Source organism: Lutjanus erythropterus, chromosome 10 (genome assembly GCF_056507025.1).
Source record: "Lutjanus erythropterus isolate fLutEry1 chromosome 10, fLutEry1.hap2, whole genome shotgun sequence".
Lineage (NCBI taxonomy): Eukaryota > Metazoa > Chordata > Actinopteri > Lutjaniformes > Lutjanidae > Lutjanus > Lutjanus erythropterus.
Window position 1 is genome coordinate 25,374,243 of NC_139326.1, and position 18,582 is coordinate 25,392,824.

General features: G+C 39.1%; 1 protein-coding gene across 1 annotated transcript in view; it reads left to right on the forward strand.

Moving 5' to 3' along the window:
- Nucleotides 1-3,270: 3,270 nt before the first annotated feature.
- Nucleotides 3,271-18,582, forward strand: part of ntrk2a (neurotrophic tyrosine kinase, receptor, type 2a) — a 112,204-nt gene continuing 96,892 nt past the window's right edge. The window contains exons 1-5 of the mRNA XM_084728774.1: nucleotides 3,271-3,869; nucleotides 9,898-9,972; nucleotides 13,121-13,192; nucleotides 13,703-13,771; nucleotides 15,575-15,723. Of these exons, the coding sequence (XP_084584900.1) occupies nucleotides 3,607-3,869; nucleotides 9,898-9,972; nucleotides 13,121-13,192; nucleotides 13,703-13,771; nucleotides 15,575-15,723 (628 nt within the window). The 5' untranslated portion in view covers nucleotides 3,271-3,606. The remainder of the gene's footprint in view (nucleotides 3,870-9,897; nucleotides 9,973-13,120; nucleotides 13,193-13,702; nucleotides 13,772-15,574; nucleotides 15,724-18,582) is intronic.

Below are 18,582 nucleotides of genomic sequence, written 5' to 3' on the forward strand. Positions count from 1 at the left end.
GAGAGGGAGAAAGAGAAGAGAGGAGAGAGGAGATGACTCCTCACAGCTGTGGTGTGCTGTTGCTCACAGGCAGATGTTTTGTCATGTGTCTGTCTCTCACATACAAGGTGAAAGATGGAGGAGAAGTAGAGCTGCGTAAAGGGCAGAACAACTCTTGTGTTGAAAATGCATCCAGCAGTGGGAGATATACAGCAGTAGAGTGACTGGCATGTAGCCTATAGCCTCCACTTTAAAATGACAGATTATTGATTCAGGTTGGTTTGGCTGGGAGCCCCATATGATTATGAAATATGGCCTAATGATTTAATAAGGTGACGCTTGGTCTAGTACATGCCAGCTAAAGACTTGATGATTGGTGATTGCTCCCTCTTTCTCTCTTGTACTCTCACTTTACATCCACCTCTTCCTGGGTGTTTACAATGGAAACATCCATCAGGCCTATAGGATAATTAAATATGCTGTAACATGTTGTTTAATGGGGAACAACAGGCTGTCTTTATTTACATTACTTTTCTCATCTAATTCATTACCATTCCCAGGTATAAGACTAAAAATGTGGCACTTGAGTGACTAGGCAGATTCAAAGCAAGGTCTCCTTCAAACTGCTTTGTTTTTCATTGATTAACTGTATACAGGTCTACTTATGAAACATGCAGCATAACAACCAGATGATAATGATGATTATAATGACGACAACGGTGATGATGATGAGAATGATTATGGCAATTAGAGCCTGTAAATTGATAGCCCCTTATATCTCATTTACGCACATAATCTGAAGCCAGCTAGCAGATAAATTAAATAACCTCTCCAATGCAGAAGCCTTCTCCACCTCTGCACTCTCTCTCTCTCTCTCTCTCTATCTATCTATCTATCTATCTCTATCTAACTCTTGCTATCAGACAAGGACGCTCACACTTCGTTCACAACTCAAGGCAAGGCCGGTAAAGCCTGTCACAGACTGTGTGCTCCCAGAGGAACTTTAACCTCTGATGGCCCCAAATTAGAACAGATAAGTAGAGGTTGGTGATTAACCCTGGGAATAGCCTACAGTGGTTCCCAACCTTATTCTCCAAGGGACTCTTTTTCTATCATCGGGTAAAGTGATGACTCCTGACTAAGTGGGTGAATTCTGAGCGGGTTATTTCCAGGGAATATTGCATCAGAGATGAGCTTTCCTGATACTTTTAGGAACTTGTTATACAACTTTCTGTCTGTATTATGCCTTTTTTAATTTTTAACAATCTTACATACCAAAGAGTCTTCTTCTTCTTCTTTTTTTTTTTTGACAAATTCAGTCTTTTCTTCTCCCTGACACTTGGCCATTGTTCTATCAGATTTTGGTTGTTTTAACTGTATATTTTTTTCTAATGCAAGGCAAGGCTGTGTGAATATGGCTTCTTCTCAGATCTTTACTGTGCCCTTATCCTGTTAGGTTTTCCTAAAGACTGTATCTAATGTTAAAAATGACAATTTCATCTAGTTTCTTCAAAGAAATAAAACAATAAAAATGCAATACAGACCTACTGTATATTTTTAAGTTTTCTTACACCTTTTAAAATCAAGAACACTGCAAATCCTTTTGAAGTGGTTAAACTTAGAAATGTAAGTTACACCGATGCCTTAAAATGTGTGTCAACTGATCATGGGCTGAATAATTAATTCAGATTCATCTATCAAGTTCTGAAGTGAATTTGAGAAAAATGTTCAAGCTCAATAAGCTTAAGATATTAAGTTCAACCAACAAAGGACTGAAATCAAAATACTAACCTCTGCATTGTTTTCATTGTTATGAAAAGAAACAAGCGTGATTTACCTTAACATGAATTATAGACACACAGCAAATGTCCATCATATATGTTCTCTACAACCTACAAAACAGAGGCGTCTCTGGAGAGTTTTAATGCATGTTTATAATGGTTAAATCGAGCCATATGTCAATGGAGTCTGGCAGGCAGCCACTGAACTTCAACTCCAGAGTTTATTTTCACAGCATTGGGCTTTTGTTTTCAGACTAATAGGGTGAGCTTTACATTGACAGACACCTGAAAAAGTTACAAAAAGCTGATCAACTCACAGTGTAGGACTGCAGTTTAGGACGTGCAGGCCCGGATCATCTCAAGGTGCAGGCATTAAGAATTGCTATAAGGAAACAGCCGATCTTCTTGCATAGTCTTGTTAACTTATGTAGGCCATATAGAGGAATGAGAAATAAATCGAGGCTGTTTCATAATAAGTTAAATGCTGCTTGTTGTAGCTTTAACAAACTGTTATAAGTATCTCCACCCTGAACAGCCATTATATAGCTAACTGGTTTAGCATGTGGGCTTGAATTGAGCTGTGAGCTCGAAAAGGAAATGAGAGTGTGTCATATTGATGACTTGCCTTGCGATCACATGAAAATCCATCTCACCAGGCTTCAAGTTATCTGTTTCTGTCCACACCAAAAGTGTTGCCATCAATCATCATCCTAGGAGGGACTACTGGCAGCAACAGGCATGGTTTTAGGTGTGACGACAATGAGAAGCAACCACGAAAGCCTTGATTTGATTGGTTGAAGACCAGGCCATGTCTAACAGGCCATGTTAGATGTAAGACAGACACTTGCCAATTTTTTCTTTGAAAGTGCGTGCCCTTTTCTTAACAGTTGCTCGGGATGACCTCCCAGATGGTTCTGTGTGACAAACCAGCTGGTGTGTCAGGTTAATTAATGACATGAATGGAGCACTCTTCTGATTGGTTAAACTGCTAATTTAAAATTTTCTTTTCTTGCACCCCTTAAAATCAATCTGACCCTGTATGCAACCCTCTATTTAATCTTTGACAACACCTACTAGGGACTGAGACCCCCAGAAAGCAGCCTATGCCCTGCTGAGGTGCCCTTGAGCAAGAAACCCTCCTCCTCTACACCTGACCCTTCCTCCAGACCTTTCCTGCAAGCAGAGCAAAGAGCGTTTCCCTGAGGGGGGATCAATGAGGTATCACGTTATACATGATCTGCTTTGAAGCTGCCGCTGGTACCCTCTTCCTCTTCTCTTCTCCCTCCTCTCTCCTCCTCCTCCTCCTCATCATCATCACAACCTTCATTCGTGCGATCTCCCATCCAGACTGAGTGGCATTTATTCTGTATCCAGCCAACCAACACCACCACCACCCGAGAGTCATCCACACACAGAGAACATTGTGTGGAGGAGATCCGGTCGGTGCGTGTCAGCTGAGCGAGGGAGAGAGAGAGAGAGAGAGACAGACAGGAGAGGGAGAGATCCTCCTGGCACACACACACACACACACACACACTCACACACACACACCCGTCAGTGAGGCTTCAGTGTGATTTTGACTGACTGACGGGGGATTCTGGAGGAGACACGCAGGAAAAAGGGACGACACATTTTCTCCTGTTTTCTTTTTTCCTCCTCGCTGTCTGTCTGTCATTGTTGTCACGGCCGATGGTTTTCTAGCTGCGCCGCCTGCATCCACCTCAGCATCGGATTTTACTTTGATTTCTCCTCTCCTTGATTGGCTGAACCGGGTTTGATCCCAGCCAACCTGGGCCGGGCCGTGGGGCTTGTTCAGCGAGCCTGATAGCTGAAGTTGGCACCCGAGATGAGCGCCTTGAGACCCGGGAGCGGGGCTCTCCTCTACTCGCCGTGGAGAGGGTCTGGGACGTGGCGGTGCTGCTGGTGGTGGTGGTGGGTTGTGGTCGTCGGGGTGGCGGTGGGCTCGGGTGATCCGTGGATGTCCGCGGAGGCATGCCCGTCGTCCTGCTCCTGCAGCAGCACCAGGATCTCCTGCGTGGACCCGGAGGGGAGCATCAATGCTTTCCCCGTCCTGCAGAGCGAGGCAGAGATGGAGAACATCACCGACATGTGAGTGTCAAGCATAAGCATCAGATGTCGGATTCATAAGTGCTCTTAACAGCTGCATATTTACCAGTGTGGCTGTATTTTCACACACTTGCCAAATAGAGGAATGTCATCATTTACATACCCCTCAGTTGTGTCTGGAAAGAGAGAGACCTCATCCACATCTTGTCTAAATTTACAAGGAATCCTTAACCTCATGCACGGATTCAAAGTCTGGATTATAATTTAAAACCGGTCTATTTATATGGCTCAGTTTTAGCTCAGATACGCATGGTGTAAAAGGGACAGGGGAGATGTGGGATTCATAAGTGCTCCTTTTTTAAATTTATCACTGTGGTTATATTTTCAGACACTTTCCAAATGAAGGAATGTCATTATTTACCTCTCAGTTGTGTCTGGAGCTCACAGACACATGGAAAGAGCCAGGTCCGGTTCAGATTTGGTGTAATTTTACTATGAATCTTAAACTCATGCATGAATTTAAGGTGAATCCACAGACTGACCACTTCGGACATGAATTTAAATCCAACTCATTTATTAGGCTCGGCTTGGGCTCAGACACGCATCACAATGTCTGAGGGAAATGTCGGATAAGTGCTCCTTCCTCACATTTGTCAGCGTAGCTCTATTTTTCAGCACTTTCTTAATACAGGAATGCCATCCTTTACCCCTCAGTTGCATCGGCGAGGAAAGAGCCAGACCTCGTCCACATTTTGTCTAATTTTAAAATTAATCTTAACCTCATGCACGAATTAAGGTCGAATTCGCAGATTTATGAGCTCGGATATAAATTTAAGTGCAATTAATTTATACGGCATGGATTTGGCTCAGACACGCATCATTATGTGTAAGGAAGAAGCGAGATGTCGGATTCATAAGTGCTCCCTCGTATTTATCAGTGTGGCTGTATTTTCACACGCTTTCCAAATAAACGACTGTCATCTTTAACCCCTCAGCTGTGTCTACAAAGGAAAGAGCCAGATCCGGTTTAGAATTCGTCTATTTTTGCAATAAACCTTCACCTCATGGAGGAATTCCAGGCGAATCGACAGATTTAAGAGGTCGGATATAAATTCAAGTCCAATTCATTTATTCGGCATGGCTTAGGCTCAGACACGCATGATCATGTGTAACCTACATTGCATAACAGACTCATTGCCATCGCGGGGCACATCAGTCTTTGAACAGCAGCGTGGAAACAGCCCTTTTAAAAATGACTTTATTCCGACAATCAGACAAAGACCAGCCTGTGTGCGGGAGCGTGCGTGTGCCTACGTGTATGTGTGTGTGTGTGTGTGTGTGTGTGGACGGAGACACGCGCACACATCAGACGCCACTGTCCAAATATTAGCACAGACACTTCCCAAGATGGCTTATATGAGTGTATTTAAATGAACCACAGAAGCGGAGAGAAATCGATGCTCAAGAGAAAAAAAAGACATTTTTCCAGTCAGAGTCAACATTTTGCTTACATTTGAAAACTGGACCCTCCTCTCAGAGCCGCTGGGTGATAATTAATCATGACAATATCTCAGCGTGCATTTGACGTGTACTGCCATTTTACCAAACGTAATTTGGCCTTGAAATAAATTGTGTGAGTGCAATTAAACAGGAGATTAAAAATATTTAATTGAAGCAATATCTTCCTTGGCGAAGATAAACGGCCTTGTTGATAATGAGTTGTCACAGATGAACTTGGAGAAGAAGGAGCCTTGGACGCTGCAGTTTAAATGAGCCAGCAGATCTGGTGAAAAGCATTTCACAGAGTGCTGCTAATGTAAACAGACAAATTACTGATGACCGTACGACGTCTAATTCCAAACGACCTTGCCAAAAGGATAGAGAGAGGTTATCTTGTCCCCTGTCTGTGTTAATTGGTTAAACGTCTTTTTGTCGTTTTATGACATCTGCACTGACAAAACATCCACATTTTGACCCGAATTTAATGGGCTGTCAGCGTCAGTGTGGATTTCTAAAAGGGTAAAAACTCAAATTCTTTGTGTTCATGTGTCATTTAAATGCCCTAGTCAAACGAATCACATTATCTGCCAAGAAAATATCCTCCAGTATGCCTAGCTGATGAAAATATCACTTTTTTGGAAGTGATAACCTCAATATTTGTGATGTTGAGGATACTTTCTGGGTGTTGGTTCTTTAAAAAAACATTAACACAAGAGAAACAATGCTGAACGTTGTTTTCTAGGCACTGAAGCCTTTGATAAAGATGAGAAATACAACATGTAAGCCAAAACAAAGAGAGAATTTCCACTGTGCTGTCACAATACTAGTATTTCCGAGAGGTTTTCATAGTATTGAGGCTGATGAACACATGTAGTTGTAGTAACTCCAAGTCAAACTCATCATTTAGGGCTGCAGCTAATGATTATTTTAATTTTCATTGTTGGGCAATCTTTCAATCAATTTCTTGATGAATCAATCAGTTTGGTTCACGGAGTGTCAGAAAATGGTGAAAAGTATTGATCAGTGTTTCCTAAACCCCTATACAATGTCAAGTTGTAAGCACTGGTGATAGGCAACAAAAATCCCCTGTTAGACTGGGACGGACAGTGTCTTACCCGTGTATAGGCTTCCAGGACACTGGGGGTGTTTCTAAGGGTTAGATGTCGTCTTTTCAATCCTTACTGATCAGGTTTTTCTTTTGTATCACCATACTGATATATTGCTCAGAGGTTATCATCATGGATTTAATGGACACATGTGGGTGTAGTAACTCCAAGCTTAACTCATCCCTGCAGTGAAGGGTTCATCAAACCTGACGATAAAGTAGAGATGGATGTGTGTGCATGCTGTGACAAGGATATTTGGTAATAGCTTTATTATTCATCTAATTTGAACTGGAACACTGATTTTATGGCTGATTTACAGACATATCTGCTAACATTGAAGGTATAATTAGTGATTTATAGTTGATTAAGGATAAGACTGTTACCCAAAAAACATTTGGTCAGAAATGGATTTTAGTTGTGTGTCATTAATGTAAGGCCATTTCAGTTTTGTGAAATAGTGTTGAAAACTGAGGGGAGAGAGAGGAGAGGAGAGATGATATGGAACAAAAGTCCCCTGACATACTCGAACTGGGGACGCTGTGTGAACACGGTTTATGGTGCCACCAGGCAGGACTTAGTTGTTGTAGTTTTAATCCTCACTAATCATTATTTTCTTTTATATCTCAATACTCATACATTGCCCAGAAGGTTATCATGTAGATTTAATGGACACATGTGGGTGTAGTAACTCCAAGCTTAACTCCTCTCTGCAGAGAAAGGTTCATCAAACCTGACAATAAACCAGAGATGGATGTACAGTATATGCATGCTCTTAGTGTTTAGCGATAGTGTTATTATTCATCTTTCACTGCGGCGCTTTCTGCTTTTGACTTAATAGCTGATTTACAGACATTTATCTGCTGATGTAGACGGTGTAATTAGTTATTTATGGTGGATTACAAATAAAATGTTCTTTCTAAAAACATTTTGTCAGAATTGGATTTCAGTTGCGTGTTAATATTGTAAGGTAGTTCAGTGAAAGTAATTATGTGAAACGGTGTGGAAGATGCTTCTTTTCAAAGAGCGGGTTTAGTTAATGTGTGTATAAACCCCTGAAAATACTGACATTCTGGATTAGCTTCTTTAATTACAGAAAAGGAGCATATCAAAGTATTTTTTCTTTTACTACAGTATTTTTTTTTTCTCGGGCATTTTGACTTTATTTGGTAGTGATGGCATGAACAAAATGAGGGAGGAGAGAGAAAAGGTGATATGCAACAGAAGATTCTCAAAGGTATGGTCTGGGGACCCACAGGGGTTGTTGGCACTCTGTTAGGGGTCCATGAAAAGTTTTCAGATTAATTCATATAAATTGTCATGATATTTAAAAAAAAAAATAGCATGATCGTTTCTTTTACAAAAACCCTCACAGTTCAATGAATAATATTTTATTCTAACAACTCTCTAACTCTTTGCTCCTGTCACTCAAGTATGCATGATGTGGTCTGTAAGAGAACCGTAATCATGATGATGGACAGATTTTTAAATCAACCTGCTATGGCATAAGTATGTCAAAAGTATCAAGGTATCAATACTTTTCAAAATCAGGTGCTATAAACAATACAAAACTAACATTTAATAATATCAAAATGATTAAATATAGCAGGTTGTTAATTATAGGACTTTTGTTTCTTTTTACCATGGTATTGAAAGAGATATGTTTTTTTCATACTAGTATTGCATTGAAGTTGAAGATTCTGGTATCGTGACAACTTTATGGCAACAAATGAAGTATGATTAAGTACATAAATACAATGACGAGTACCTCCTTTAGTGAACTGGATGGGCAGTTGAAATGTCTATATGCCTGCAGTGTCGTGCCAATGAGGTAATGAAGTCTTCCAAAATGTGTTTTATTTTGCTCATGAACGCACTAAAAGTGAAACACCCTTCAAATACGTTTAAAATCAGCCTTGTTCTCTTGATTTGCCTTTGATATTTTGTTTATATACAGCTGTACTTGCAGCAAATTGAATATTTTTAATACAGGTCTAATAAGTTTATGTTGCATTTGTCTTATTCTTTCACACAACTAAGACCACAGAAGTGTAAAAATGTGCCACCAGGACACCCTAACAAAATATTTTTAAGGCTTGCATGCTGTCCTTCGAATCCTCTCTGAGCTTTTCACTTGCATTGATGAAAATGTAGGTGTAAATTCACATAAGTGAGATTTAAAATACAATGTATCATTTTCTGTTGAACACAATTAGCAATAAACAAAATATTACAATGAAGGCCCTTCACTTCTAAATCCATATAATGATGTTGAAAATAAATGAATCTAATTAGAGATATTTTTGTCTCTGCAGTTGGACGCTTTAAGTCTACTACATAAAAACATTTAATGACCTTGCAATTTAGCCAAACAAAACAGTGAGACTGAGGACAAAGACATCTGCTGTGACTGTTACAGCATGTTCCCGCTATAGGTGAGATTGTACTCAGCTCACTTTGGAGGATTTGTTCTCTGATGTCTGGTCCCAGAGCTGTGATATTTGAAAAGTACATACAGTATACACATTGTCTTCAGTTGACCCCTCAAGGGGTAGTTTGGATTATTTGAAGTGGGATTGTATGAGGTGCTTATTGATAGCAGTCAGCAGTCGTGAACTGCTGAGGACAAGGTTAGCAGCAAAACATATTTTAGCCATTTAATCAAAGGGCCATGTAAAAAAAATGAGTATCGGTTTAAGTTTATAGTAAACAAAGAATGTTTTCACCATTTTACTTGCAATTAGATAGCCATCTCTGACAGGAAACCACCTTTATATAACCCAACTACTGCTCTCTCCAAACTAACAAAACTCCATTGGTGAAATCAGTCATTTTACCTTGCATAACAGTGGAGTTGTTTGTGTACCATTGCCTTGATCTGTTAGTGTGTTTTTTTTATTATTGTGCGACCTCTGTGTTTTTAAAGGTTAGTTTGGATTCACCAAAGTCACACAACAACACAAATTAACGAATAGACTGAGGCAGCAAAGGCCATGTTCTGTCAGGTAAAATGACTAATTACACCCATGGAGTTTGGTTGGTTTGGAGAGAGCAAGGTTTGACTTATACAACAGTGGTTTCCCGTCAGAAAAGGCTGTCTGATGGCTAAGTAAAGTGGTAAAAACATACTAAATATAGCATACACTTAAAGTGATATTGATTTGTTTAGGTGGTCTTGTTTAACCCAGTTAAAATACCATGTACTTTTTGTTGCTGGCGCTGCCCGCAAAAGCTGAGGAAAAGACAAAAGAGATCTGCACCTTCTGCACCTCTTTCTTTAAAAAAAAACCTACTATCTCCCCCCCGTGTCCCATTTATCAGCTGCGGTCCTTCAGGAGATCATTTTTTAATTTTGAACTCTAATTATATGGGCTTATTATGTTCCTTTGTCTTGTTGAAATGCTTCTGTTTACGCTCCCCTCTGTTAACAAATGAGCCTTCTGACACACACTTGTATCTTGTGACAGCTACATCGCCAACCAGAGCAGTTTCTCCTCCATCAACGACAAAGACCTGCACTACTACAAGAATCTCAGGAACCTGTAAGTCTTTTACAGCTCTTATTACCAAGGCAAACACTTTGGACCAGGGAAGCTAGACAAAACTATCGCCTACAGATACATTTGCTTTAAAAAATGTGTTTTATATTGAATAATTTCTATATTCTGTGGCTATTACAAAAATCCCCTGTTGTGTTAAAATGTTGATTCTCAGGCCCAAATACAAGCAGCAAAGCAGAAAGGAGAACAGTTTCATTACACTGTGCCATGTTATAGAAATAAAGATGCTAACTAGAACCATAAAGGGTTCTGCAGCCTGTCCCCATAGGAGAACCCATTTTGTTCCTGGTAAAGCTTGGAACTGTTTCAGATTTTTACCTATAACCCAACATGAAGGGTTATACCTAGAACCATTTGTGAAATGCTTAACCCGGATTCCCTTATGAGAGGTTCTACAGGGAACCCTTCTATAGTGATGTTCCACCCAGAACCTCCTCTGAGGTTCTATCCAGAAACGTTTCCATCTTCTAAGGGTGTTAACGAGAACCCAGCCAGGTCATTCTACTGAGAACTACTTTATATTCCTAGTAAGAACCTTTTTATATTCCAAGGGTTTTGTCTAGAACCCAACTAGGAGGTTCTAGTGAGAACCTTTTTAGATCCAAGTGTTTTATCTAGAACACACTTGGGGGTTCTACTGAGAACCTTTTTATATTCCAAGTGCTTAGAGTCATTTTATAAAATGGTAGAAAGAACCCTTGATGGTAAAAAAGTGGTTCTTTGGATGAAAAGGGTTCTTAATGAACATTTAGTCTTACAAAGACACCTTGATAAGCCCTTTTGTCAAAAAAAAGGGTTCCTCAGAAGCAAATAGTTCTGGGTAGAACCTCAGAAAGACCCCTTTTGGAACCCTTCTTTCTAAGAGTGTATGATAACTATAGTTCTCATACACTCTTAGAAATATATTGATTAAGTTTGCCTTCACTGATAACCCTTCTTCTTTGGTTGAGGTGATGTTCTGTCCACGCCTGCTGCTATAACTTCCTGCTGTGTTTATGGCAGTGTCCCTGGCTGTTTTGTACTTACTGCATTTTGCTGTGCATCTGTGTCTCATTTTATTTGTTAATCTAAAACAGAATCGGTTTCTTGCAACAGTATAATCTGTTAAGTAGACACTATCTAATTTTCCAGCCAATATCCCATTTGGTAGGCAGACTAGAACAAAGCAAGTTAGGCACAACAAGTGTGTGTGATTTTAATTGTGGTTGGACCCAGTGGGAACAAAACTCTAAACACAGACAGGATGAGTGTTTTAGCCATAATCAAGAACAGCATGGGTTAATATTTTGAAAGAAACGGTCTTGATTTAATGATATTTTAATATATTTAACAGTAATCATTTGTCAGGTGTCTTGTTTTGTTTTTGAACTGGTGAAAAGAAATTCTTTGCTCAGCCACGTCAGATGAGCTCAATCAATCAGACATCAACAACATCTGTTCAGCCGACTTTTCGTATCAGATAATGATGTCGACTCACAGCCTCACCTCAGCTGATGAAGGGCACATGCTCTCTGCACCTGGTTTTAACAATACTGAGTAATGCACAGAATGGAGGAATATTAAAGGCACCCAACACATAAAACGTTTTTTTGTGCATGATGAGACTTTTTATTGAGACATCTGTTATGTTTATATATAAAAAGATAAATGCGCAGGCGGCACTGCACCATGGCAGACTTGTGAATATGCCTGAACAGCGACTCACTAGAAAGATTTTTAATTGGGCCATTTTGCATAGACACCATTGGATTACTGAGTTGAAATCTTTATTTGTGTAAAACAGATTTATTTTAAAGAAAGATTGTTTATTGATGTTTGGTACAAATGTAACTTTACCAGAGTGTCTGACAAAAACCAGAATGATCTCTGTATATACTGTATATATAATATATTTACAATACTCCTCATCTATGGAAACAAGCAGGTTTACTTAGGGCTGGCTATCATTCAAAAATTTTCAATTTTGGTTCAACACTTTTTTCAATACCAATTTTATAAAATCCATTTTAGCAAAGAAAATGGATTAAACTCGACTCTGCAATTACTCACTTCAAAGGAGAAAGCTGTTCAAAGACCTGAGAGCAGCAGGAGAGGCAGTTTTCACTCTGAGCACTTTACTCAACCTGATAACTAGACCCAAATGCAGGAAATGATGACATTTTTGTACAGTGTTGGACTATATAAGAATATGAAGAACTGTCAAAATCCCTTATCAATATACAGTATCAAATGACCAGACATTTTTCGTTATTCAGTAGAATTGAAGCCGTTCGCTGCCATAAAAGTATCAAAGTTTGTTACCCAGCCCTCGCTTTACTGGTCTCTCTGTAGAGAAAAGACTGTTTTGTGAAATATATTCATGTGCACTGCAATAGTGTTTTATTTTTTGGTGACTTATAAGTTCATTTTGGCTTGACTCCTATAATAAATAAATAAATAAATAAATAAATAAATAAATAAATAAATGGTATTCATATAGCACAAGTTACAATAAAAACAGATAACAAAAATAAATAAAATCTAAAGCATGAAATAAAAAAATAATTTAAATAAACAATTACAATAAATGCAATCAGTTAAGAAAAAGCCATTAGATAAAAGTGGGTTTTAAAAAGAGATTTTAAAAAGGGCTCTGAGTTTGAATTACAAAGATGTCTAGTGGATATATATAATCTTCAGACTGATACAGTTTGTGGTCACGTCATTTATTTAAATGTCCTTTTAACAACCTAACAACCTTCACAATTGTTACCACACACATGTACACCTATACTTATATAATATTTCTACTGTAATATGTGAGTTTTGACTTGTGTGACTTAAACTATGTGGTACTACATTCCAAAAAGACAAGCTTTATAAACCATTTGTAAGTTAATGTTAGTAAATAATTTCTTAATGTATTACAGATTTGCAATAAAGCATTAATTAGGACATAATTTGGCTTTCCAGGTGGTGTATCCTCCTCTAGTATGACCTAAACTGGTACAAAATATATTTTCTCAGTCTTTTTTGGGATAATCTGGACCTTGAATTCATGTTTTTGTTGTTGTTGATGTTACAGCTGTTATTGATAATTGTACCGATCATGTTGATGACCATGACGCTGTGTTGTTTGCTTTTGTGTCAGAACGGTGACCAACAGCAGGCTAACATATGTATCAAAGCTGGCTTTTCAGAACAACATCAAGCTACAGTACCTGTAAGTAAAACCGCATGCAGTCTATTCCTTACTTTTTCTTGACATGATGACCTCTGCGCAGATTTATTTAGTTATTTATTTGTGTTATCTTCTAAAATGTATATCTATGTTTAAATTTATTTTTAGATTTATTGTTGAAATCATAATGGAAATATGATTTATTTGTAATATTATCAAGAGAAAATTAACCAGATAGAAAAAAAGCCCTGTTATGGCTGTGAGATTGATGGAAATGAAGTCCAGATCAGGTTCAGACTGAACAGGGTTTATAATTGATCTTTGGGTCTTGTCATCATAATTTAAAGTCTGGTAGTTATTATACTGATCGAGTGTACCACTAAAGGTTAATTGTCATAATCCTCAGAGGGGAAAACTTTTAATGAGACATAATAATGCAGACTTATTATTGGTGCACGTAGAAATGTGCCGTCATTAGCTGCTGTGACATCAGACCTGATATTTTGTTGTGGTTTTCTAATCTCATTCTCTGATGTTCAACTTAATTTCCAGGAATCTGAAAGATAACAACCTGTCATCACTGTCCTGGAGGATTTTCAAACACCTCAACATCTCTTATCTGTGAGTTCAGTGCAGTCATCTCTATCAGTCTGTCCATCTCAGTGTCTGGTTTACCTCCCAGTTATCATCACCCTCTGTAGATAAACATATACATATATCATCCTCAGTGTCGTAGATTTCTGATGAGATGTTTTGAAGCCTGTAGTCGGGCTTATTGCTGCCTGCAGCTTATTATTATGTTTATTTCAATTTAGGCAACAGGGTGGAGACTGTGATTCACTGATCAGGGTTGGCAAGCGACAATTAACCACTAAGGCTCAGTGTGATTGGCTATGACACCTGTCAGTAAAGGCAAACACAGCCCCCAAACATACCTTTTTCTCAGTCTCCTGTTTTTGTAATAAAGCGATCATTTTCACATTGCATTGAGAGGTAATGAGATGCTGAAATGATGTGGAAAAATGAGCTTTGTATCACTAGAGAAAGAATTTGGACATTTTTTCCAATGCAGTTCAGTACTGTTCAATCAGTGCTATTTCATTCCAACATTGTTTTGGAATATTTTGTTAAATATGTGCACAGTACTATTGGAGATGTGACCTTAAAGGATCAACAAGACATTTTTCATTTCATCCCAACTTTGAATATGAAGCTTAAACCAGATGACAGTTAGCTTAGCTTAGTATAAATAATGGATTCTCTCCAATGTTGAAAATGTAGCCTACTGGCACCACCTTGTCTATTCTGCACAGTTAACTAATATACTACACAAACTAATTAAAGTGTAGAAATGGCAACCGCACAGCGACATCGAACTGCAAAAAGTTACTGTCGAGCCAAGAGATAGTCGAGCAAAAGCCTGGGAACCAGACGAATCTGTGAGCTCATGTTTCATTTGCTTTTGAAGACACAATAGGCCACACTCCCTTTCAAACAGATTTCCACCCATACAGGATGTCTCTATCAGTCTTGGCCAATCACAAATGTGTATTTAGTATGGAGCCGGTTTAATACAAAGACTGACAGAGGAGCATCAACACTCCTGATTTGTGACACATCATAGACACCAGGCTCATGAATCTCAGATAAAACTGTCAAACTAGCCAATGCTGATCAATTTAGAATCAAGATTCTGTTACTACATTGTATATTTCTCACCTCAAACGTACTATTAAGCTGTCATTTGAGAAAGGTTGGGATTAGGCCTCATTTTTCCTACTTGAAAATGAACTAGGCACTGCCTCAACTTGCATGTGTGAAGGCCCAGACACACATACATGACCAAAGGGGCATGGCCACGAATTTATATCTTTTCTTTGCATTGAGTTCAACTTTGGTGAACATTCAGCACTACAGCACATGTTTCATTGCACTGATTGGTTATAGGTCTATTCTATTGGATAACACACTTGGGAAGCAAAAACCAACAGAGAAATGCCAGGCTAATCAAGCATGTAACAACACAACAACTTGTCTGTAAACTGTACACTTGGCTCTTGTATGGATTACAGAAATTAAATGTAACATGTTCATTAGTGAGCTGTAGAGGTGTTGTTAGGCAGATTTTGCTATCTTTGGACGGAGCCACACCAGATGTTTCCCCCTGTTTCCAGTCTAACCAGGCTGGCACTTGCTTCATATTCAACAGACATAAGAGTTGCATCAATCTGAATCCTCTAACTCTCTGCAAGAAAACAAACAAGTATTTCCCACAATGTGACACTTTGCTGTGGCAGTTGCCTCATAATTCAGCTATTGCAGTTTTTTTCAAAATTGCAGTACTCTCTTGCTCTACTCCTCACTGTTCTTGACAGTTCTTGACTCTCTCTCTCTCTCTCTCTCTGTGTGTGTGTGTGTGTGTAGCATCCTGTCAGGGAACCCTCTGCACTGCTCCTGTGACAACATGTGGATCAAGCTGTGGTTAGGAGAGGAAGCAGACACTCAGGAGCTGCGCTGCATTGAGGATGGAGGAGGACGCAAGCCGCTGTCCAGGCTGACACTACCTAACTGTGGTGAGGACATGCACACACACACACACACACACACACACACACACACACACACACACACACACACACACACACACACACACTGAGTGAGGAGCTGGAAAAGACATTTACAAGCTGTCGCTGAGTAAAGTGTTGAAGCACCTGGAGGAAAACAGAAATCCTAATGGTTTCCTTGACAGAGATTTTTCCAAATCTGTTTGTTTTCATCGTGTGTGTTCTCATGTGTTTTGCATGTGTTTGACACATCTGTTTTTATGTAAATGCATGGTTGTGTGTGTGTATAGGTGCAGGATATATAATGTATACATGTGCTATAACAGTAAAAAAAGGTGCAGATTGTTTTGTCGGTTCTCGGGGGAGGTGTGGGGCATGAAGAAATGGAGAAGGGGACGTTTGTTGTTAAACCCTGTGAGAATAACTGTACAAAGAATCAAATTCATGTATTAACCCCAGCCACTGCAGTAATCAGTAATATATACCCACTGGTGTGTGAACTTTGACAGGCTACAGCGAGGATGCTGCACACACTATATTTTACTCACGCACGGCTCTGCTTTGCCTGTATATTGTAATTTCCCTCGACACTGTGTGGCGCAGAAAGCTACAACGTCTTACACATGAGCGAGCAAACAAATGACCAAATGAACGCATGCATGCTCACTCAGAGCCCCGCTTTTATGGAGGGCTTAAAAATGTAGTTTGGTTTCTGCTGGTTGCCACAAAAAAGCCACTGACACTAAACAGGCTGACGTTATCTCTGTGCTGTGGGGATTTTTCTCATATGATGCAAAGATTAGGTGCCAGATGGAGGAGAGCGAAATGTGTGATACATACAGAGTGTTGTTTGCGTGCTGTCAGTGTGAGGGGTTATGTCATCTTATGGACTGGCTACAGTCATCTGAGACATTTTCTTGTAGGACACAGTGCCGGACAGTATAGAAGCAGAGAGACATTATAGCCCGCTGAGAGGGACTCAACACACAGATGACATCATGAGTGTCAAAGATGCTGAGTGGAGAAAATTCACTGCATGTATCTCAGTAAAATGAAGTGTTATAAAGACCATCTGCACTATGTCCTATAGCACCGGTGGTGACCTGCTGTCACGCAGCAGATTTCATTTCCTTTTTTCTCTGAATCATCAGGTTTTGGTCGTTAAGGAGGGAATTTTTTTGGGACTTATGGAAAGCTCCACTAAAATGCAACAATAATCACATTTTTATGAGCAATAAAAGACATTTTCCAAAGGTTTAACTGCGAAAAATTAAAATGAGAAAGCGTTTCATCTCTTTTGAAATAGCAAAGAAACAATATTTAGTGTTTTCATAAGGAATAGTGCGTCAAAGTGACCAGTAGATACTATGCAACAGTCTAAGGTTGGTTTTTGGGCCTGATGCCAATACCAGTTTTGGTGAATAAAAAAAAATCCTATGATGCATCAGCTGATATTCTTTATATAGAATATAATATAGACACTATAAAGAGTTGAGAAGATTCAAGTCAACTTGCTGTAATAGATTTTTGAGTTTTGAGCCCATCTCAAACTCTTAAGTTTTGAAAAGATTTTCCCCAACTACTAATCTGAGTTTTAGAAACCCCAAAAAATTGTATTTCAGAAATTATTGAGTAAACTCATTGAAGTGAAAATGAATAGTGGCTAATATTTAAATATTTTCAGTTAAAACCATGTAATTTTGGGCACCCCAATAATACAGCTCACAGCTCACTGTGACCAACTTTTGAAATACATTTTTTGAGTTTCTAAAACCCAAAGATTCAACTTAAGAGTTTGACTTGGGCTCAAAACCCAAAAATCTATTGCAGTAAGCTGACTTGAAATTCAGTCTCCACTTTTTTTTTTACAGTGTGTAAATATATATCCCAATGATCCTTCAAATGCAGCTGACACTGACATATGTTATAGAGACAGCATATTTTACAGCTTAACAATAAACATTATAATTCAGAAGTACATTAGGGAAAAAGAAAGCTTTCACTGATATTTTTAATAATTAGAAACAATTCATGAACATGAATTTCTTTACTGTGGACTCCTTTTCTTTTCATAAACATGGTCAGATTACAGTTTGACCCGTCTCTGAAAGTTTGAGTCTGACCCGCTGTGCTTTTCTAAAGAAAAATCCATCCAAACTCGGCCCGGTCTTGTAGGTTTTTATAATCGTGAATCTGGCTGACGTTCAGTAATAATTCTGAGCTTGAGCTTGACCCAAGTAAACAAATGAAATGCAGATTGTTCCAGCCCTCGGAGCAATAAGTCCAGTCAGATCTAGTTTGTGACTGTAAAATGAAAACATAAAGGAATCTTCATGTCTGATTGAGATTTATAAAACAAACAGTAATAGCAGCCAGAAAAACTTTATAGGCCTCAATTGAAAATAATCAAATTTTACTCCCTTAATAAGCCAGAACATGAATCTTCTCAGTTGTTGACAGAGGGACGGATCTGGTCCAAAATAGCTCGGGGCAGTTGGGACGCAAACAATAAGTTAGCTTGCATTCAGTTAACAATGTCATTGATAACTCCTATTGATCCGTACCCTCTGCCTTCCTTCCATTAGCGCAGGTTATTTTTGGCATTAGCACAGTTACAACAGGGCCCCTGGAGAGGTGGGCAGGGGACCCCCTGGCAGTGTGACATATGAGGAGGAGGACATAGTGCAGCAGGGGTGCCAAATAATGCCCCAGGGCTAACAGTGATACACCAAAAGACCTCTCAGTCAAGCAAACTGCAGGCCTTTTGCTCTATCCGTCATTTTTTCTCACCATCTTTCCCTCTGTCTGGCTGTCTTTCCTTTTCTTTATTGCTTCTTTTCCATCTGTCTGTCTGCCCGCACACGTGAC